Source organism: Fistularia commersonii, chromosome 11 (assembly GCF_037954325.1).
Source record: "Fistularia commersonii isolate RoL2024-O1a breed Wild chromosome 11, RoL_Fcom_v1.0, whole genome shotgun sequence".
Taxonomy (NCBI): Eukaryota; Metazoa; Chordata; class Actinopteri; order Syngnathiformes; family Fistulariidae; genus Fistularia; species Fistularia commersonii.
The window spans coordinates 15,385,875-15,408,744 of record NC_141294.1 but is presented as its reverse complement, the minus strand read 5'-3'; the positions used below and the strand labels follow the sequence as shown (position 1 = coordinate 15,408,744).

Here is a 22,870-nt window from a genome sequence, read left to right as displayed (position 1 = left end):
AGATAATAATATAAAGCATATAATTAAAAAATGAAATAAATAAGATTGAGAATGAGATGATAATATTAAAAATAAAAATAAAAAATGAAAAAAATAAGATACATAATGAGATAATATTAAAAAATAATAATAAAAGACAAAGTAAATAAGACAGATAATAAGATAATAAATAAGAATAGATAAATAAGAAAGAAACAGTACAGGCAGTAAGTAGATGATTGCACAGTTAGAATTGAAGAAATAAATACAAACTCAGAAAAGAAATATAATGAAGTATATCTGAAACAGAGCGGAAGTTTGCAGTTCAAGAGTCTCACAATCTGTGGGAAAAAAAACGTTTTCAGGTCAGATAATTATTTTTATTACTATTTACACGCTTTTCCACCCAACAATGTCTATCTCCTCTTCCTTCACCCGCCTCCATCTACCCGCACCAAGTGAGGCACGCACTTCTGCTGCCTCATGGTAGGGGGCGCTCCTGATTCACGGGATTTTCCTCACGATTCCTCGTCTGCAGGATACGATGCCTCACCAGCCATGAACATCAGCGCATGTCACTGGCCTACACAAAACCATTAGCATTAGCATTAGCATTCGGCTAAAGGAGGCTGAGGGAGTTGTCAAAGAATGCTCATAATCTTAATACATTTTTTTTCCCAACTTTCTCCACCTTCATAAGATGCCTCATCAATGACGTGCGCTGATGTTCATGGCCGGTGAGACATCCTATCTTGCAGATGAGGAATCGTAAGAAAAATCCCTGAAATCACGAGCGCCCCCTTCCATAAGGCAGGAGAAGTGCGGGCCTCACTTCGTGGCTCTCTGCAGGCGTTTTACGATCGCGCCGCACAAGAAACTAGTACTACGCGTCCAGTTGTTGACAAAAAAAAAAAACTGGATTGGAAATGTAGTTTATCGAGCAAAAGTGTTTAAACATTTAAAGAGCGACAGAGGCGGCGATCCCAGCATGCTAAAGGTCAGCCGTCATGACACGATCTACGTTGTGGCTCAACAGTCCACTGCCTCGCCACAAGTCTCTTCTCAGTAAATGAGAAAATCCATCCGTTTTGAATAAAAAACAAACCTTTATAGTTCAAATCACTGATAAATATAACTGTTTAATCGTTTTTTAAGTATTTTTTTTCTTTCCAAGATTGGCAAGTGAGGCACAGCCTCTCCTGCCTCCCCTGTCTGCACCTCACTGACCTACACAAAACCATTAGCATTAAGCTAAAGGAGGCTTTTTTTTCCTAACCATCTTCCTTCATCTTCAATAAATCACATAAAAAATTAAAAAAAAAACAGATAATTTGTTGATTAAGATTTGTGGACTCGGAGAAGCAGCGTGGGAGCCCGTGGAAAGGCAGCGGCTATATTTAGCCCCCCCCCCTCCCACGGAGGTCAGCTGCTGCAGGACCGCCTCCGTGGCTCAATGGGTCCCTGCGTGCGTAAAGGCCGGCGCGGCCGCGGATCCCGCTGAACCCCACGCCCACGCCCACGCCCACGGCCGGTGTCTGAGCGCGCACAGTCGGTCCGATGCAGCGATGACACGGGAGGAAGAGCTGATCCGGATCGCGAGGAAACTGGACAAGATGGTGTCCCGGAACCGCACGGTGAGGCCGCCGTGGACGCGCACGCATGGCGCCGCGTCCCGTCACGTCACGTCACGTCCCGCCACGTTGTTTACTTCGGAGTTTCGCAGAATCCACGCAATGTAGTTGTACTTTTTTATTTGTTTTGTTGTTCCGTGCACCCCCTCCCCCACCCCCACGCTCGTAACCCGACCCTGCGTGGACTAACGGCCGCGCAACAGGTGTTGTCCCGCGGGGTGGGGAGGGGGGGGGGGCGGCGCGCCACGAGGGACAAACTTTACCAATCGCGTTTTAAAATACTTTTATTTAATTTCTTTTTTAATTTCCGTAAAGTTTCTCCGGTGGTGGACGACCGGATAACGGCGGGAGAAAACACGCACAGCCCACTAAAAACACGCACAGCCCACTAAAAACACGCACAGCCCACTGTTTACTTATCTCACACACACACACACACATACACACACACTTACACACACACTATCTTTACAACCGTCTACAAATTTGTAGACTCAGTGTTTCATTGTTGCTATTATATTCACGTTTATCCTTATTTTCTATCCTTATTTGATTTAATTTTAAAATTCAAGACTAAAAGTGTTTATTGTCACATGTACCGTGTAGAAACGTGTTTCCTTTTCCTACTTTGCTTCCTGCAGTGCATTTGGAAGAGTGTAAACATTATTTTAAATATGATTATAGATATAAATAGTGCAATAAGATGTTTAAAATAAGATTTTACTTGTATAAGAAGAATGAGTTTCAGCTGTTTAAGCGTCAGAGAAGCCAGGCTGAGATGGTCGGGTCGTTTATAGAGGAGAATAAATAAATAAAATGGACTGCAAAGTAGAGACGTGATCATTTTGATGGTATTTGTAGATTTATTAACCCAGAAAATTAGAATATTGTGATAAAGTTCTTTATCTTCTGTAATGCAATTAAAAAAAAAAAAAAAATTACTTTTTCATGATATTCTAATATTTTCAGATCGGATTTTTGAGTTTTCAGCAATATAATCAGCAATATTAAAATGATAAAAGGGTTGCAATATTTCAGTTGATTTGTAATGAATACAGAATTTATGACATTTTTGTTTTTGTCATTGCATTACAGAAGATAAAGTACTTTATCACAATATTTAAATTTTCTAAGACAGTCCTGAACAGGACGCTTAACACTTTAGGATCATTGTAACGTGCCATAAACTCACCGTTAAAAATACTTTGCTGCGCCGAAACTTGAATGCCGATTTAACATATCGATAAGATTTATCTTTTCAGCGACGGTCAGCATCTTCCTGCTACGTTTCGGGTCGATACCGGACTTTTGTGAAGATGCTGGGCGTTTAGGAGGCATCGTAGAGCGGGTTGTTATTTCATTATGCGATATGGCGCGGGTACAATGTTTTTTTTCTGTTTTTATTTTTTTAATTTTTAGGCTAAAATAAGGCTATTTCATCACAAAAAAAAATATGAAATACTGGAATTGGAGGTCTAGAAGAAGAACAAAGAGAAGATTCATGGACGTCGTGAGAGGATATGAAGTTAATTGGTGTGAGAGAGGAGGATGCAAAGAATAGGGTTAGATGAAGAAGGTGGATTTACTGTGGAGACCCATGAACGGTAACGCCCAAAGGAAAAGAAGATGAAGAAGATTTTATTTTAATTTAATTTTTAATTTTCTAAATTTTACTTTCTAGTTTTTATTTTCTAATTTTAAATGTTTATTTTCTAATTTTTAACTTTATTTATTTATTTTTATTATTCTATATTTTATATTTTTTAATTTTGAAATTTTAGTTTTTATTTTCTGATTTTTAATTTTATTTCTTTATTTTCATTATTTTATATCTTATATTTTTTAATTTTATTTATTTGTTTTTTATTTTATTGACAAAAATGTCATAAATTCTGTATTCATTATAAATCAACTGAAATAGTGCAACCCTTTTATTATTTTAATATTGCTGATTATGGCTTACATCTTAAGAAAACTCAAAAATCCGATCTCAAAATATTAGAATATCACGAAAAAGTCATTTTTGTTTTTTATTTTTTTTTTTTATTTTTTTTTTTGGAACTGTTTATGAGCCAGTTTGTGAGAACGCCCATGCCATCTGCTTTTGGAGACAAGTGGCATTGAAGGGAAGTCGGGAAGCAGAGCTGGAGGTTGCAGACATGAAGATGTTTGGGTTTGAGGAGGATGGAGAAGATCAGGAATGAGTCCGTCAGAGGGACGGGACATGTTAGATGTTTTGATAAGGATGGAGAAGCCAGACTGAGATGGTGTCGGTACAGGGCTGGGATGGTGAAGGTATCGGTAGAAGGACGCTGGATGATTTATGGATGCAGTGAAAGAGGACATGAAGTTAGTTGGTGCGAGAGAAGATCCGGAGAACAGGAGGAGGTGGATTGGCTGCAGCCCCTGAAGGGAAAAGCCCAAAGTAAAAGAAAAACACAAAGATAACCTACCTTTTTTAACACGTTTATTTGCCTTTATTTTCATTCTTTGCATATATCACATCCGTGTCTTCTTTGTGTTTGTGTTTTACCCGCTGCTCGAAACCCCTTATTTTTTAAAATATTGCCAATAAACAAACCGCTATATAATACTCTATTTCGTGGCGCATAAGGTAATATCAATAAAGCGTCTATTTTCATACATAAGGCGCGCTGCGTTATAAGGCGCATCAGAAAACATACGGTATGTAAAGCAAAACAAAACAGTCGGTTTAGTCGAACTTTATTCATTTCCCTTTTTTCCCTCAGAACCTGTTTGGTCTTCTTGTCGCACTTCATCTGCTTGCTTCCTCCACTTCCGTTGATTCATTCATGTTGAATTCTTTCTTTCTTTCTCTACTTCCAACATCTACTGCGTGACCAATAACCTTGAGTTTGAATTCGCAAGCACGTCTCTTAACAGGTGCCATTTTTTGGGGGTCCTCAGTAATATTCTGTTGAAGCACAGTACGTACCGCTATTACAAAAAGCGGCGGAGGTAAGCATACAAGTACTGTTCCCATTGGTTTATCGTCAACGTATTCGTTTACGTATTCAACCAAGGCCCGACAAGGAACGGTCCAATCAAGCTGAGCAGCTTGGTCAACGCGTGTATTGACCATAAACTACATTTCCTACATTTCTTGCCGATCACGTTACCCGCAAACGACAGCATACCACCGTTAGCTTACAGTGCATCCATTTTCAACAAGTGGAATTGAGAAATTCAAACGATCCCTAAATGGGAAGGTCAATACATGTTTGTGCTTCAAGGAGAAAAAACGCTTTATCTTTTGTGTTAAGAGGCAGCGTCGGTTGTCAAAGATCTATATCGGCGTTTTGACACGGAGCTAAGCTATGTATGCTAAAGTTAGCATACATAGCAAGAATTAAAATCCAAAATGCTACACATGCATTTGCATACATTCTATGCAAATGTTTATGTAACGTTTTGGATTTGAATGAGTGATAAATTCAGAGTTAAGTAACATTAAGAAGTTGTTACATTTAGTTAAATAACACATGTGGCCCTTTGAGGGCAACCATTTTACTGACGCGTTGAAAATGCGTTTGACACCCCCGGCATAAAAGGTGCTTTTCCATTTTACGACCGCTTGATGTCCGGCGGCCCTGAACATGTCGTCGGACGCACTCACAGATAAATCAGAGCTCCTGAATGAGCTTCTGCGCCTCCTCGGCTCGCCGGACGCCGGATAAGAACCCACGCGAAAGAGAGGAGGCGGAAAAAAATCAATACGAGAGTTCTCTCTCTGGACAGCCTTGAACCGGCGCTGCAAACACGGCGTGATCCGGTCACGACCGCTTCCAAAAAACTGATTTAAAACCGGTATATTTAAGGTGTGTGTGTGCTGTGTGTGTGCGCAGGAAGGCGCCGTGGACCTGCTGAAGGAGCTGAGGGGTTTCAACATGACGCTCAGACTTTTGCAGGTAACTCCCGCTAACCCGCGTCGTCCCCGCTAATCCAATATTTTCAATCACATTGTCTCGTGATTCCCCCCCCTTTTTTTTTTTTTTTTGTTTTTTACATCAGAAATAACAACGCCCTTCGGTCCCGTATCTTCTTTTGATTTAAATTTAAACGAGATGATGACATTTCCTGCAACGGTGCGTTCCTTTCGACCTCAAAGGGCAGGGGGGGGAAAAAAAAAAAAAAAGCAAATCTTCAATTTGTAAATGTCAGACGCGCGCGACGGAAGTAGGGCGAATTCTCTGCACGGAAAATGCCGAAGAGTCACGCATGCCTGTTTCGTTCTTGGTATTGTTTCAGTCCGTATCCCTAACCGGTGTTTTCTTCCTGCACCACAAGCTGCCGGCTTCGGTATCCCATAATTTCAGGACTATATAGCACACCTGAAGCCGCATCGGCTAAAAACAGCTAAATAAATATATGTGTATCTATATAGGCTGCACTTTTCTATAAGCCTCAGGTGTCCACGTTGTAAACTTTTTTTTTAATAGCACTTTTAGCCTTTTTGGGAGCCATAATAAGGGCTAGCTTACTGGAAAAAAAAACAATAAAATGTTAGAGGCGAACTCAATAGGTGAACGATGCAAACAATGCGGTGTCGCGCGCATGAGTGATGCTATGCTACACAACGCCGCTATGTGTTTGTGCAGCTTGTTTGTAAACTACCGTTATTTCTGGACTATTGAGCGCACCTCAATATTAGCCGCACCGGCTAGCCGATCGCTATCTCGGGCTTCCTCCTGCGCACTAAAACCGTCAAAGTCGTCTTCTTCGGTGTCGGAGTTGAACAGACTCAGAATTTCCCGGTCATTTTATCGGTCCGATGTGACGAGGAGAAATGTTTTAGCGGTGTGAAGCTCGTTAGCCCCCCCCAAAAAAAGTCAATTTATTAGCTGCAGCGTTGTTTACATAAAAAAAAGTTGCGGCTTATCGTCTGGAAATCACAGTAATTTGTTTGTGAAACTGGGCGCGTTCGTAAGCCCAAGTTCTACCGTAACCGCACTCACGATCTTGGTGGATCGAAGAAGCGGATTGGACGTTCCGGTCTTCCCTTTGAGATCACGTCACCGAATTGTTGCGTCATTCTGATCTCGAAGGAAGACAACTGAATCAGAATCAGACTTTTCAGGCACAATCACCATAATTTCTGGACTATTGGCTAAAAATTCCGACATAAATATGAACGGTCGAATTGGGAGAATACGGAAATTACAACCTTAAAGTAAAGAGAGTTGTGGAGCATGGAGGCTAATATATTTAGGTTTATCATCGGAGCTACGTAAGATGTCTTGCCATCCCCTCAGAACTTAAAGCAACGGTTGGACGGTTGTGTCCAGGGTTGGCCACGCTTAGACATCTATTGACAGCATGTCAGGTTAGTCTGTCCATACACTCGGTGTCATAACCAGGTCTTGAAATGTTTGGGAGCAGCAGTGGAAGAAAAATATTTAGAAATAAATTCTGTCGTTGGTAATAGGGACGCTAGGCAGAATAAGTTTGATCAATTTGGTCCAGGCACCACGCAGGGCAGCTAAAGGTGGGCGGGGCCTGGGAGCTGAGGACTGACCTTAACGAGCAGCTGGTGGTACCAGCATGGATAGTTAGCGTGGTCTGAGAGGATAGTATACTTTATCGAACTTACGTTCCCCCAGGAGGAAGGAGTTGACGAAGGTAAAAAAGAAGGTATGCTGAGATGGCTCGGGTGCGGCCTGGAGGGGTCGGACTGTCGTGGGTTTGCGGCAGTCTAGTTGTTGCCTTACCGACCGAGTTGGGTGTTCCCGGACCGAGCCGGACAGTTGCAGTCGGTAAGGTGTCTCGGGCAGCAGAACGAGGAAGTGAATGGTTGGGACTGAGGAGGAAGCACGGTTGCTAAAGAAAGAGATAGCTTTTGGAACAGCTATGTAGCCTGGACTTTGGATTTCACTGTCAAGCCTTCTTGAGGTGTCGTGGGTCCAACTCGACCAAAACCGATGACGGAAGGTGCCCACGTGAAAACCCCGATGATCTACTTCAGGCTGTTGTTGGCTAGTGGAGGTAAGTGGTGTCTGCTGGTAGCTGGCTTGTTTTTGTTTTAGATTGCCTTGAATTGAACAACCTCAGAATTTCACAGTAAATTCAGTGGTCCGATGTGACACTTGTTAGCCCAAAAAAATAATCCAAAATGAGCCGGATTATTGTTCAAGTGTTCCAAGCGTGGGGAAAAAAAGTAGCTGCTAAATAGTCTGGAAATGACAGTAAATATCCAAGATGCATCTGGAAACAGATGAATATAAGATAAGAAACTTTACTGATCCCCACAGGGGAAACTCTTGTCACAGAAGCGTAATAGTTATAGTGTCAATAAATATAGACAATTAGAAGGTCGTAAAAGTCAAATAAATAGACAGCAGAGAGAACACAACGTCAAAGATTCGAAGGGACAACAGAGAGGAAGGGAAAAAAAAAAACAGTTGTGTGCTGTACAGAATGCTGGACTTGTATGCTCGCTCATCACTTCTGCATTAAAATGTCTCTGGATGTGTTTCCCATCGCAGGAGACGAGGATCGGCATGTCGGTGAACGGCATCAGGAAGCACTGCACGGACGAGGAAGTCGTCGCTTTGGCCAAAATCCTCATTAAGGATTGGAAAAGACTTCTGGGTAACGCGGTTTGATTTTACGCGGCGGTAAACCGACTCCGTGTCAAACGTGCATCGATTTAACCGCGTCTGACCCGCGCAGATTCCGGCGGCGCCCAGCCTGAGCGAGCGGCGGACGTGAAGAACGGTCTGGACTCCGGGAAAGCGGCGGCGTCGCCCTCCGAGACGCAAAGCAGGTCAGCACTTCCCCCCCCCTGTGCACCTCGGTCACCTCGGCCACTTTTTAGGGTCAAACATGCCAGAAACGTCCGCAACAAAAGCGCTCATGCATATAAAAGTCCTTCCGGTCTTTTGGCGCATAATTGCCGCTCCGACGGTGTCAAACATCTGCGTTATTGCGCGATGACGGAAAGAGCCGGAAGGTTACTGGAGCAAAAGTCAAGGCTAATTTGCAGGTATTTACATAATCGTCCGGTCCACTGTCTCCTGGACAGCATCTCCTGGAGAACATCTCCCTGCCTTGAGGATGCGGTGGTGGTGGTTGTTGTTGTTTTCCAGAGCACGACAACGACTAAAGATCTGAGCGGATTCAAAGGGAGACATTTTCAAGGTTGCCGGCTAAGCTGCTCATAATGGCATCTCTCATGTGAGCGTATTACTGTGAACAAGAAGCCGGAGTCTGAAATCATGCGCTCTCCTGCCAGCCAGACCGTCATGTTCAAGGTTGAGATGTTTTATTGTTGAGGGCGTCTCAGACGTCTGAGTCTGCAGACGTTCCAGGGACTTTTTGCAGCTTCTAGAACCTTCGCGGGAACGAGGCTGTTTCTTGGTGCTTTTGGACAGCAAGGGGGACCAGGAACCGTGGAACTTCAGCTCCTAGAATCACGCTCGCTTCAACTCTGAGGCTTCTTAGGATTCCATAGGAAAGAATTGGTGATTGGTGGACCTCAAAAGCAGAGCCTCTTTTTAAAAACTGGTCAGTTGATCAAAAGTGACAGAAATGGAGTGACGAGGAGGTCCGAGCTCTTCTGGCCTGCTGCTACTCGGAGGGGCTTCCGGTGCTCGCAGAGGAGCATCAACATTTTGGACCAAAGTGAGTGCGCAGTTAGCAAACAGCTAACAGGGTTCTCCACATGGTGAAGCTAAAAACAATCCAACCGTCTGATAGATATTGTTCCATGAACTCTGCGGCAGCGTCCACCTCCATGTTGTCCTTCTTCTTGGGTGGTTTGTTTTTGAGCGTGGAGCTACCTTACCTATACTAAAAAACTAAAAGGTCTACTTCTTGGAGTTGGACATTTCTTAGAACTTTTCCTCTGAAAGCGGCTGAGGTAGAGAAAGAAGAAAACCTATGGACTCGTGAAGTCGGGTAAAAATGAAACCCCCTCTGTTTCTGTCCAGGAGGCTGGACGTCACGGCCAAACCCCGTTCGGAAGTCGAGAAAAAACGCTCGGACGCGAACGAAAAAGAGAAGCCTGGCGACCGCGGAGCCAAAGAGAGGAACGGGGGTGAGAAACGCTCGGAGGAGCCCCGGGATGACCGAGGGGGAAAGGAAACCCGAAACCAGGAGGCGGAGAAGAAGAAGGCGGAGAAACCTCTGGATGACGTGAAGATGGCCAAGAGGGAAGAGGACAAGAAGGAGAAACATCTCGAGGAGCCCAAGAAGTCCGGCGGCACCGATGAAGGATTGAGGAGGGAGCAGGAGAAGGAGAAGAGGAAACCCCCGGAGGTCCACAAGCCCATATTTGAAAGGTGAGAGGCCGGAAAGTGGTCCCCAAAAGATCCGGCGCCGTTTTAGACTGAACTCTTTATTTCAGGAGAGGCGTCCTGGACAGCAGCATCCTCTATCCCACCCGCTTCCCCTCCCCTCCGCGGCCCTCGCGGCCCCCGGCCCCCGGCAAACGGCCTCCGACCGACCTGAAAAAAGACAGGTCTTGCACCGTTTGCACCGGCGATGCATGTTTGACCCCCCCGTCCCTCGACGCGAGCTAACCGCGTACCTGCATGGCGCATGCGTTCAGGTGTGTGCGTGCGTTTTTGACGAAGATCCCTCGCTTGAAATTCCATCTAAAACCCAGATTTCGTTCAGGAGGGACAATAAAGACCCCGCCTCCCCTCCGGCCAAGCGCTCTTCCCTGGACGGGACGAAAGAGAGGTCAGGCGTTATTTGTCTGTGAGTGGCGTGCCGGCGCGGCGGAGGTCAAATAATCCTTCGTTCTCACGTCAGGAAACATCCGCCGGATCCGAACGCCGCCGTCGCTCCGCTTCCCTTCCACCTCCACCCTCCTCCTGCAAGGTCAGCACCTGCATGCTCCGCTTGAGCCGCAGATCCGCCCCGTCCGGAACGGCTCCCGAGGTTTCGTTTTCGTTTTAGAAAAGAGCCTCCGGACCCTAACGCCCCTCTGCCGCCCCTGCCTCTGCATCTCCACCCCCCGCCTCCACCCAAGAGGCCCTCGCTGGACGGGAAGAAGGAGAGGTCGGAGTTCCAAGTCCCCGCCGGCTCTCGTTGTTCTGCGGACGAAGGTTCTGAACGTGTCTCTCGCTGCAGGAAAGAGTCGCCTGGGTCGAAAGCGCCGTCGCACAAGAAGACGCCGGACGGCGTGAAGAAAGACAGGTCTGGGGAGGGGATGGGATGTCGTGTCCAAAAGGCACGGTGGAGCGGCGGTTTGCGAGGTCTCCGGTTCGATTCCGATGGCGGGCCTTTCTGTGCGGAGTCTCCATGTATGCCAGCGGTTCGTCCCGAAGTCCAAAGACATGCAGGACCTAAAGTGGGGAGCCTAAATCAGGGGTGTCAAACTCATTTTGGTAGCGTAATTACCTAAAAGTAACACAAAGTCCAAACGTTTCCCTTGTTTTAGTGTAAAGGAGAACAGGTAAATGACAAAAATCAACAATCAATCAAATCCACGCCAAGCATACAAGTCTCTTCTTACCCTCAACGAACAAATAAGAAGGGGTCCATTTTTCTTGGAAAACCCGATACTCCATATCCACGTTTCTCTTTTTTGACAATCCCATCTTGCTGATGAGGGTGTCGGATGCGACGGAAAAGCAGGTCACTTTCTAACAATAAGACAAAATTCTATTTACAGACCCGGAAGCCGCATTGCTGCCATCCGCTGTAAGTTCTGGGTCCCATAGTGTTGTGCTCTGTTGCTAACGCTGACTAAATAGGTGTGCGTCTAGCAGACAATATAAGAACAGCATTTTTATTTAAAATAAGTTCAGGATTTTTATAAGTGTAGATGTACAATTGTAGATTTATTCCACGGACCGGAGTGGAGCCCCTGGCGGGCCGGCAATGGCAATTCAAGTGCATTCCTGTCCAAATCTTCTCGGACTTGAATTTCTTCACTTTAAGACGTTCTGAACTGAAGAGGCCTCTGGGATGAGGGCTAAAACATCTTCAAGTGAAGGAATTCAAGTCCAGTTGCCCCGACAAGAAGATTTGGAACGGGAATTCACCATGACCTGGATGACTCATTGATAGATACGTAACTTTATTTATCCTCAGGGGGGAATTGCATTGTCATTAAGGTACATCCAAACAAAAAAAACATCTTTTTTTTTTTGGCGTCTTATTTGAGACCCAAAGACACTAATAAATGCAAAAATACAATAGGAGTCTGAATACAAAAAAAAAATACAATAAAATGAGCCGTTAGAAACACAAAGAAGTGCAGCGGAGCAGACTGATGGGTCAAGGCGCTTTAGACCAGAGAGCACAGAGGCGTTAAAGAGCCTGAAGGCACCAGGCAGGGAAGGTAGCGGGGTTGAAGGAGCTGCTCTTGATATTGTCCAGTGTCTGGTGGAAGGGCTGGGATGGCCTTGTCCACGATTGTCACCAGTGTTCTGTCCTCGGCCGCCACCTCCAGGGCGACGAGCCTAGAGCCCCAACCGGACCCTGCCTTTTTGACCGCTTTATTCAGTCCTTTGCTTCCAAGTCTGCACCCCAGACGATGCTTGAAGCAACAGACTAATAAAACATCTGGACATACATTGAAGGACCCGAGCTTCCCCGGGAAGTAAAGCCGGCCTCGGTATGAGACGTTGAATAAATTAATGTTTAAAGGGTCAATGAATGTTCTGCAGCGACATCTAAAACGGGTTCCCAAACTCGAGGCCTTGACAAAGCAGAGATATAGACCTTCTGTTCAAATAAGATGAGGACATTTCTACACAGAACCAAAGTGAATTCCTGAAGCTCAGGACCCGACACGAATGTTTTTGACCTGATTTAGTTTCCGTCGTGTTGAGGAAACCGGGCGTCATCGGTCAGACTCGATTAGACGCCCGCCGTTGGTCGTTCGCCTTGGAGTTGTCTGATTCCCCCGAGGTTTCCTAGGATGCTCAGACTCATGGCCTGGTCCACTGCGCCAGGGAGGCCCGTCTGAATGACGGCGGTTCATACTTGAACCCCTTTTGTTCAGACGGCTCAAACTCAACCGGGCGGAAATGTGTCTGCTGGTACCGAGACTGTTCTCTTCTTGCAGGAAAGACTCGTCGGACGGAAAGGCGTCCAAAAAACACTCGTCGGAATCCAAGAAAGAAAGGTCGGGGTTTGACAAGAGCTAGTTTGTCCCAGAATCAAGAAGTGATAGTTAATATAAGAGACAGAGTAGTTCACTGTCTTGAGTTCACTTGCTCTAAGCAGTCAGGATTGTTTAATGTCTCTAAAAATGAACTGGCTACTCAAAGTTGTCTCAGGCCATCCTGCTGACTTTGGTAACCTCCTGACAAAACCTCTAGAGTGTCATGCTTGCACCAGTCCAGTCTCTAGAAGCTTTTTTTTTTTTTTTCTTTTAAACTCATTATTATGCTTTTGATTAGAGCAAGAAAAGTCAAAGTGGCCTCTGTGTTGCAGGAAGGATTCGGTCGACTCCAAGCCCAGCCCTGTGAAAGCAGCCGACCCCAAACCGGACAGGTAGGACCGGCGGACACCGCGGCACCTCTCCGTCGTAACCAGATTTTCTAACCATTATTCTCCGTTCTCAGGCGAGAGTCCACCGACTCCAAAAAGAACAGCTCGTCTCCGACAAAGAAGCCGACGAGTGAGAGGTAACAGAGGACCGAGAAAAAAAACGGTAACGTGAAAAAAGCGACGCAATGAAAGCGCTGACGTGGACTCGATGTTACAGGAGGGAGTCTCACGGCTCGAAAACATCTCAGCCTCCGCAGAGGAAGCTCTCGACCGACAGCAATGACAGGTGCTCCGACTTCCAATTTACATTCTTTGACAAAACAAGGCGAGGGGTCGGCGCCCGTCGAGTGGTTAATACCTAACGCCATTTCCGAGGTTTTCCGCCCTCGGTCAGAATAAAATTGTTTCAAGTTACAGGTATCTCCATGTTTGCAGACGACACTGTGATCTGGGGTTGGAGTGGGGAGCAGAAAATCTAGAGAGGTGAAGCTGGACGTTAGCCGCCGCGAGAGAGGATAGGGACCTGAGAGGAACAGTGGGCATACAGGAGAAGGTGGAGGAGTTTAAGTGCCGAGGTGAACAGTTCCAGAGGGTGCAGAAGTGGTGTGCAAGCTGGTTGGGACAGGTGGAGAAAGGTTTCGGGGTGATAGGAGTAAAGGAAAGGTGGAGAAGACGGAGGCGTGAGCAGCCTCGGTGTCCGGTTTGAACATACCGAGGACGGGAGGCGGAGTTGGACATGTGGAGGTTCCTCTTTGGGAGTCCATTTGGGAGTCCATTGAGTCCATCAGAGGGATAGCATGTTAGATGTTCTGAGGATAAAGTCAGGCTGAGATGGTTTGGGCATGGACAGAAGAGGGATGGTGAGGATCTGGGAGGAAGGATGCCGGGGTTGGAACTGCCAAGTCGGAGGCTTGGAGCCAGAGGACATGTATGAGTAGAAGGAATTGGGCAGCAATTTAGTTGGTGTGAGTGAGGATGATGCAGAGGAGATGTTTAGATGGATGAAGGCGATTGGCTGTGGGTTAGATGGAAGCAGGTGATTGGCTGTGGCCCCTGAAGGGAGCAGTCCTAAAGGAGTCAGTTTTGAAAAAGAATTGGCATGGTGTTTGTGTTACATAAGAAATGTTCCCATGCCAACCGCAGGAAAGCGTTGTTTGGTTTACAGCTCGATCCCTTGCAGAAAAGTGGCCGTAAGAATTTAATTAAAGCCTCTTTTTTGCCGAGATGATCTTGCCAAACCAGATCCACAAGGTGTGGAGCCAACTGGACCGGACTATAAATGGAGCCGAGTGTGGATCACCATGAAAACAAGTCGCCGCGCCGTTACATCATCTAGATTTATGGTCACAGCAAAAATAAAAAGGGCTTGTTGACTTCACATCACTCCAATCACTGGGTACGATATTTTCTGTTTTATTTTCCAGGAAGGCCAAAAGCGAACCCCCAAAGACTCCCACCACACCCACCAGTCCCATGTCGCCCGGCTTCAGTTCTCCCACAGCTCCCCTTTCTCCTCACCTGGCCACCGGAGACTCCATCAGAGACAAGTGCATCGAGATGTTGGCCGCTGCCCTCCGCACAGATAGTAAGGCCCTGCTTGCATTCTACCTGAGACTTGTATCTCTTTGAGTCAGCTCTGTGCTTTGAAAGTCGTGAACGGCGACGGTAAAGTCCAACGTTTGGGTATTAAGTGAGCGTTTTTTGTGCAACCTTGACTGGAGTCTTGTTAGCTTCATCCAACACCATCTTGGGGTGAAAGTTTTTTCCATCATCGCGCGGCTTCTTCGTCTTCGTTTCCTTTTGGCTCCTCCCATCAGGGGCAGTCTACCGAATTCGACCCCCATCTGGCCCTCTACATTCCTGTCCTAGATACCGAACCGGCCTTTCACTTCTCCATCACTATTGCCTGCACCGACATGTCCGTTGATTCTGCACCAACTACCTCTTTGGAAACTCTGCATCCCTTCATGAAACACTTAACATCACCTAATATCACCCCTTCACCACTTGCTTCAGACGCATCACAGCAGAATATGTGTCAGCTGTTTAGGAGTCTTATGGAAGTCTGCTAGAACGAGTTCTTCAGTCGTGTCATTCTACATTTCGCACTCCGGTAGAGTAGGAGTGTGAACAGTCCACGTTGAGTGTGGGCGGGATCCTTGCCGATGGAGGCAGCTCTCCTGTGGACTCTGCGGTGGTAGATGTTCTGCAGAGAAGGCAGTGGGGTTGTGGTGATCCTCTCTGCAGCTACTCGCTGTAGGCGTCTGCGGTCCAGAGCAGCGGTGTTGCCGTACCACAGTGATGCAGCTGGTCAGGATGCTCTCACGATGCAGCTGAGGATCTTAAACAACTTGCCAAACCTCCTCAGAATCCTCAGGACGCACAGCCGCTGCTGAGCCCTCTTGACCCTCTGCGTGGTTGTTAAGGGACCGCGGGAGGTTGTCGCTCATGTGGACACCCGGGTACTAGAAGCTGCTCAACCTCAAGACCTTGGAGGAACAGTTGGCTGATGAGGTAACCTCTCCTTCCTCATGTCCACTATCATCTCCTTGGTCTTGTCCATGTTCAGGGTGAGGTTGTTGTCCTCACACCACTTTATCAGCCGGGCCACCTCCATCCTGTAGGCCGCTTCGTCTCCGTCGGGTAAGATAACTCCTACACCATTTCTCTTCCTGTCAGTACCATGATGGTACAACTGAAAAACTCCTGCCTTCCTGTATCCTTCCTTGCATGTCTACCACCTCTTTAGCTTTTCTTGCCATTGTCCCAACATTGAAAGTCCCTACTCCCGCTCCCGGACTCTTGGCTCTCCTTCTTGCACCCACTGTAGCCTAATTTCCACTGGTGCCCAGAGGGTTCTCAGCACCAGCTGAGGTGGTTGTCAACATGGACTTCAACCAATCTGGACAGAAGTTCATAGTTCGGCACTAAGTTTCCCAGCATTTGTCTGGTTCAGGGAGAACAAGGAGAACATTGGCTTGTGAAGCCTCGAGGCCGTATTCTCCGGTCCTCCAAAGGCCTCCTCACCCGGGACCAACTTTTTTTGAATCTGAAAATCGGATTAAATCTGAGCTATTATGGGTATTTTTATTGTCAGCCGTGTGAACAGCCGGGCTCAGAGCGTCTTATTGTTCCCCTGTTTGTCGGCGCATAAAGAATAACGTTTTCTCTGGTCTTCTTCGCAGATGATTACAAAGACTTCGGGACAAACTGTGACACCATGGCCGCGGAGATCGAAGATCATATCCTTCCCACCAGTCACGCATCAACTGACGTGAAAAGTCCCTTTTTGAAATATGAATGAATCCCCCTTAACTTTACGGTGCACATATCTACCAGGAGATTAAGGCTACTGACATGAAGTACAAGAATAGAGTGCGAAGCCGCATCAGTAACCTGAAGGACCCGAAGAACCCGGGGCTTCGCAGGAACGTCCTGGCTGGAAGCATCGATTTGAACCGCATCGCGACCATGACCGCCGAGGTAGAGCGCCGAGCGCGTCTCGGCCCGGTAATGAATTCTTTGCATTCGGCCGACCGCCTTCCCGTCACACTTGCACGCGTCCGCGTCTCCGTGCAGGAAATGGCCAGCGATGAGCTGAAACAGCTGAGGAACGTCCTCACCCAGGAGGCCATCAGGGAGCACCAGATGGCCAAAACTGGGGGAACCACCACCGACCTGCTGCAGTGCGGCAAGTGCAAGAAGAAGAACTGCACCTACAATCAGGTACACACACAAAAGAGAGGAGACTGGCTTTTTTTGCACACACACACACACACACACACACACACACACACACACAAAGCATTGGCGTTCAATGGGAATGGAGTGTGTAGTTCCCCGACCTCCTCCGCAACAAAGAGTTTGAATATTGATGCAGGGTCTTTTTTATTTATTTTCTATCCATACCTGCCACTTAACTCTTATCTGTAATGGAGTGTGTGTGAGTGTGTGTGTGTGAGAGTGTGTGTGTGTGTGTGTACACATCGCCATTCCCGCCAGTCCGAGAGGGCAATGATGTAAAGTAGTGCAACTGAAACTTGCCTTTTTTTTTTTTTTTTTTTTTTGTCTGTGCAACGGCGTTTAAGCCACGGTGTTTGTATAATTGGCGCGGTGAGTGGGCCAGCGGGGGCGGATTTCACACACACACACACACACACACACACGCACACACACACACAGCTGCACTCATTTAATGATGCAACACACATAAACACACCTGCTTTTTGATTTCTGGATGAAGCGCTCGCTGTCTGTAAAGTAAATCCCCCTTAATTAACCGATTCGGGAGGTGTGTGTGTGTGTGTGTGTGTGATGGCTGCGAGTTAAAAAGCATTTGTGTTGCAGGTGCAGACGCGCAGCGCCGACGAGCCAATGACCACGTTCGTCTTGTGCAACGAGTGCGGAAACCGCTGGAAGGTAAGCGCTCTGCTAACCAAGGCGTGGCCATTTTAGCAAAACAAATAAACAAAAAACAGGACGTTAGAAAATAACAGCTTTTTTTTTTTTTTTTTGTTTTCCCACATTCCAGTTTTGCTGATGCCTTCCTTCCAGGAGGAACCATCACTTTTACAGAGGGTTTTGCAACTGGATTTTATTTTTTCCTTTTTTCTATAATAAGAGGAAGTACGTGATTGGCAGGCGGTGACTTTTAAAGTAGTTTTCCACTTGAATTTTCTTTTTTTTTTTTTTTTTTGTTTGATTTCCAAGCGTGCGGTAAATAATCGAGTTAGCTTTGTGCAGACGGAGCGTGAATGTCAGCGTGATAAACGTGTCGTGGGATCGATCCGGTCGGCGCGGCGGCGGCGGCGACTTGAGCGGCGCCCGCCGAGGCCAATTATAAAACAAGTGGGTTTTGGCGGCGTGAAATGGATCAAACCCAAAAAAATAAAAAAAAAATGCTGCGAGCACGAGTGCAAAACCTTGGCGGACGTAACAATGACACATCTGCGAGCGGCCGGAAGCGACAACGTGCTATTCCAGCCGTCACTTTGTATATATTCGATTCCAATAAACTGCATAGATCACGATGATGGCCTTTACATCTTGTCATTTTTATTAAAACCATTTGTCAATCAGCAGGGACGCCGGCGGGATCACGCGTCGGTCGCTCGTGTTTTTCCGGAACGCGAATTAGGAAACGCGGGTCGGAAATGTTTGTTTTGCAAAGCAAATGTGCAAAAAATAAAAATAAAGAATAGTGCCGTGGGTGAGTGGAATGTTGCGCGGCTGCTAGCGCACAGTAGATGGCAACAATGCATCACACCTCTGAGCAGATCCACACACACACACACACTCACACACACACACATGCACGTTTTTTTGCTTTTGTCTCTGGTTTACCAACCAGGAATTCGACCCGGGCATTGAATCAGAAAGACGTGCGCGCCGCAATCCTGACCTCTCACTGATCAGTTCGATTTTTCTGCAACCGAGCGCTGAACGCACACCATCTGCTTCTTTGCGAAAGTGGAATCATTTATTTTTGTTTCTGCATCGTTTGTGCGGAGTTTATTTCTTTTTTTTTCTCTTTGCTCGCCCCCTCCCAGCCCCTTAGCACACCCTTAGCTCCTCCGCGGCCTCAGATCTCGCTCATCCTTACCAAAATCGCTTTTTCTCAAAAGGATGTCCAGATGGCTTTTCATTCGAGTGAAACAAAATTGGGAAAATAATATTTCTATGATCATTTATTTATATTTAGTGCAAGTTGCGCCGCTCTGTTTGTTGCTGAGGAAAATTCAAGCTTGCGGAACCTCCTGTTTCTTCTCTTGGTCTCGACGTCGGGGAGTAAAAAGCGGTTAGCACGTTCGCCTCCCGGTAAGAAGGTTGGATTCCCGCAGGTGTGGGACATAAAACATGCATTAAAAACCTTAAATTGTCCAGATGTTTGAACGAGCAAACGGATGGTCGTGTCTCTACATGACGTTTTAATCTGAATACAACGATTTCACTTTATATCAGACGATCACAATTTGTTTTGCTGGCAGTCTGCGACGCTTCTGCCATCTCATCATTGGCCTGTTTCCTTCCGAAAAAACTTTTCGGCGACTTTAAGTTAAGTAAAGCAGTGGTTGTTTTTTCAAAATAAGATCCGGAAAGTCTCATCATTTGTACCAAGAAAGATTTCCTTTTTCCTTTTGAACCACAGATTCATATGATGTTTGAATGAAAGAGTCAATGGTTGTTTACATTTCCTTGGTTATATTTATTATATGTATTGGTGTGTGAATGATTGTGTGTCTCTATATGGTGTTTGAATGGAAGTGATTTTTTTTTTTTTTTCCAGATTATATTTTATACTTAGTTTATTTGATTTATTTTTTACTTTTCTTTTTAGCTTGCTGCTAAACAACAATATCCCAAGCGCGGGATCATTGAAATACATGACGTGTGAATGGAAGAGTGAATGGTTATATTTGTTTAAATTACAACATATGATTTGTTTATATGAGTGAATGAATGGTTGTATGTCTATTTTTGTAAAATAAATATAACTACTCCTTAATATTAAATAACTCTGAATTTATTACTCAGTTCAATCCATGCACATCTAACATTTTGGCTTTTAATTCTTGGACAATTTGTTTTTCTGGAAGGCTAACTTTAGCATCCTAAAATAGCTGACGCTGCCCCATAACACAAAAGACTGACTTTTTTTTCTCCATTCTTGAAACAGCCTTCAGGAGGTGGGTTTATTTAATTTTATCATATTTTATTCATTTGTCTATGTGACGCGTGACTGTGAATGAATGCTTGTCTAAATGACCAATGAATGAGCGCATGACTGATTGTACGTCTCTCTATGCGGCCCTGTGATTGGTCCAAGGTGAACCCGCCTCTGTCCAATCAGCTCCGGCCGCTGTGCGACCCTGTGATTGGTCCAGAACGAGTGAATGAATGAAAGGTTTCGTCGTCCCCAGTGAAGCCGAAAGAGGCGGAAACGCATGGAAACACCTCCGATCCCCTGCCAGCTCCAACAAAACTAATACCTCGGCGTCATTATTCCGATACTTAACGGACGGATGCTGTTTTTAAACAAAAAAAAAAAATCTTTGAATTCGGGAGGGTGACGATTATCTCCAGCGTTTCTCTCTGGTGATGCAAGCGATAAGGTAAATGTGTACGCGTGTGTGATGCGTCTAGTGAGAACACACTGATATGAAGGGGTGGAAAAGAAAACGAACAAACATCCCTTCTGGATTCGCCGGTCTCTCCCGGGAAGACGCGGCGATCCATCACTGTCAGCAGGCGCAGCTGTCGTCCGTTCAGGCGGCGCGAACGCTTCAAAAACAACCAGACCTTCCGATTTGAAGCGGCTGTCAGTCGGGTTTGATTTATTTCACTTCGACGGCGGCGCTTTTTGACGATTCTCCGCATGTGGCAGACGAGCGCGGCCGCGAGCAGCCGATGTCGTAACGGCGAGTTGACGAAAAACAGACACCCGTCGCTGCCGCACGCTGCTTTTCTCTAGAAATGGCAACAAATGAGCGTTTGTAGACGCCGGCGTAATCACTCGGGCTATTAAACCAACATTCACCGGCATGAGCTTTGGAGGATCTTAGCGGCGCTCTGCTGCCGTTCCAAAGGATTTCCCTTTTTTTTTTTTGTTTTTTACCGCGAAGGTCGCCTTTTGTCATCATGCAAACGCCTACGACCTGCAAAAGAATCCCCGAAAATGCTCCTAATCCGGCTTCTTGGGACGGCAGGTGAGCCCAGCGTCAAGGAAACGTTGCCATTTTGAGAGAAAGGGCGGGCTTGTCTAACGGTAAAGCAGGGATGTCAGCGACATAAAAACATCACGCGCCTCTAAAAGTTTCCCATTTGAATATCCGCGGCGTTGAACTGTCAAAGCTGCCATCCCTCCTTTGAACAGGCGGGACTTTGCGGCGCCGCAGCCGTCTCACCCCTTTTTGACGGCGAGCTTTAGCTTAGCTAATCCTAAGCTAACTTTTTGCAGCTCCTAGAACCGTTTTCAGGAGCGAGAACGTTTTCTTGGTGCTTTCGGACGGCAGAGGAACCGCGGTTTCCCGGACCTGGACCGTCTTAGCTTCTCCGATGTCGGGGTTTTTTTAGGATTCTGTAGAACTCCTAGTTGTTTGGTGATTGGTGGAACTCAGAAGCCACGCCCCTTGATGTTTTCTTGGGATCAAACGGCGAGAAATGTTGCAGCGAAGAGGTCTTCTGGCCTGCTACTCCACCGAAGGGTTTCCAGAGCTTGCAGAGGAACGACTTCGTTTCGGTCAAAATGGCGGAGTTAGCTTACGGCTAACGGGAGAAGATAAAAACCCTCCAACCGTCTGATTGTTGGTTATTATTCCACCTCCTTGTTGTCTGTTTCGTCGTCCTTTTCTTTGGTGGTTTGTTTTGGAGCGTGGTGGAGCTAACTGTGCACGCCGCTTGCATCACACCAGTCCCTCAGCATCCACGAGGATGAAAAGCTAAAGGTTCTCCTTGAGGAGATTCGTTCCTGGAATGAAATTGGCTTTTTCAAGGCTGTTCCTTGCGGGTTGAAATCAGCAGATCCTATATTTTTCCAAAAAAAGCGAGGCCCGGTTGCAGTAAAGGACCTCGAAGCACAAACAAGACGCTACTTGTTTGAACACGGATTTGATTTTTAAAACAGAATCGTCTCCGCTGTCGGTCTGTATCTTGGAATTTGTTTCCACACTTACATTTTATGGCTTTTCTTTAAAAGTCCATCCCTTTAATGCACTTCGTGATTCCCTTTGTGGGAAACACCTGCCCTGGGGCTTTTAACGCACCAATAAAACCAATCTCCTTGCTTTTGCTCTGCAGTGAAACCGGCTCACCAAGCAGATGCAGAATCCTTAAGATGTGATTTAAGGGTTACTGTAATTTCTGGACTATTGGGCGCGCCTGAATATAAGCCGCACTGGCTAAACATAACAAAATAAATGTGTACATATATAAGCCACTCTTGTCTATAAGCTGCAGGTGTCCATGTTGTGACATGAGATATTTACACAGAAACATTTTTTTTTTATAAGTTAAATATAAATACATACTGGAAATGCTTTTTTCCCTCAAACAGGGCCTGTAACACAGCTGATGAAAATGATGAATAATAAATAACACAAGGTAAAGTCCACCCATCCATCTGTTCTCTATCCCTGCTTTGTCCGATCGCTATCTTGTTCTTCCTCCCGCGCACAAAAATCATTAAAATTCGTCGTCTTCGGTGAAATTCTGTGAATTTCACGGTCATTTCATCGATCCGATGCGACGAGGTTAAATATTTCGGCGCCGTGAAGCTCGTCAGCGCCCCAAAAAATCAGCGTCGTTTAAGCCGCGGTGTTCAAAGCATGGGGATAACAAAAAAGAAATTTGGAAATTACAGCGATCATCTAAAAAAAAAAATGTTTTCCCGTGAGAGTAAACATCGGCGGCGGCTACAAACCCGAGCCTGTCCCCGAAAAGCATTTGGTGAATCATGTGAACGTGGGATCAGCAGGGAACGGGCCGGCGTTAGAAGGTTAGTCTGAGGGGGGAAAATGACCCGCAAGGGGTTCGCATTCAAGATGAATCTTTTTGTTTGTTGTCAAAGCACGCCGTCTGTCAGCGTGAAGACGCGGGGGGACGAAAAACTCAATCCCAAGGACGCGTTCTGGAAAAACTCCCGCGGCAAAAACAGCAGCACCCTCGCAGCTTTCATCGCTTGTCTGCTCGCCGGAGACGCGGCGCAAACACATTTCCAATCGTGGAGAGAAAACTGTCAATTTCTGAGAGAAAACGGCTAAACATCTTTAATAAAGAAACGTTTGAAAAGATGA

The 22,870-nt window shown here is 46.2% G+C and overlaps 1 protein-coding gene across 3 annotated transcripts; it reads left to right on the top strand.

The window, feature by feature from the left end:
• The first annotated feature begins 1,415 nt into the window (after positions 1-1,415).
• tcea3 (transcription elongation factor A (SII), 3) lies at positions 1,416-22,238 on the top strand. 3 transcript variants are annotated; one of them, XM_086155248.1, is made up of 20 exons: positions 1,416-1,613; positions 5,477-5,539; positions 8,114-8,219; positions 8,301-8,394; positions 9,560-9,910; positions 9,976-10,089; positions 10,248-10,313; positions 10,386-10,454; positions 10,533-10,634; positions 10,707-10,772; positions 12,652-12,711; positions 13,023-13,082; positions 13,154-13,216; positions 13,297-13,365; positions 14,504-14,664; positions 16,265-16,326; positions 16,413-16,562; positions 16,659-16,805; positions 17,427-17,498; positions 17,611-22,238. In XM_086155248.1, the coding sequence occupies exons 1-20, from the start codon at positions 1,545-1,547 to the stop codon at positions 17,617-17,619; spliced, it is 1,953 nt and encodes a 650-aa protein (XP_086011374.1). In that variant the 5' UTR covers positions 1,416-1,544; the 3' UTR covers positions 17,620-22,238. The 3 variants fall into 3 exon arrangements, with proteins under 3 accessions (XP_086011374.1, XP_086011375.1, XP_086011376.1); XM_086155249.1 differs by lacking the exon at positions 9,976-10,089; XM_086155250.1 differs by lacking the exons at positions 9,976-10,089; positions 10,248-10,313; positions 10,386-10,454; positions 10,533-10,634; positions 10,707-10,772.
• Positions 22,239-22,870: the final 632 nt, after the last annotated feature.

What these genes read in the sequence shown, in the direction of transcription:
- tcea3 (XM_086155248.1), top strand. Translation starts at nt 1,545, where the DNA reads ATGACACGGGAGGAAGAGCTGATCCGGATCGCGAGGAAACTGGACAAG. An exon ending in TGGTGTCCCGGAACCGCACG is followed by an intron (nt 1,614 to 5,476) that starts GTGAGGCCGCCG and finishes GTGTGTGCGCAG; the next exon opens with GAAGGCGCCGTGGACCTGCT. An exon ending in ACCGACCTGAAAAAAGACAG is followed by an intron (nt 10,090 to 10,247) that starts GTCTTGCACCGT and finishes GATTTCGTTCAG; the next exon opens with GAGGGACAATAAAGACCCCG.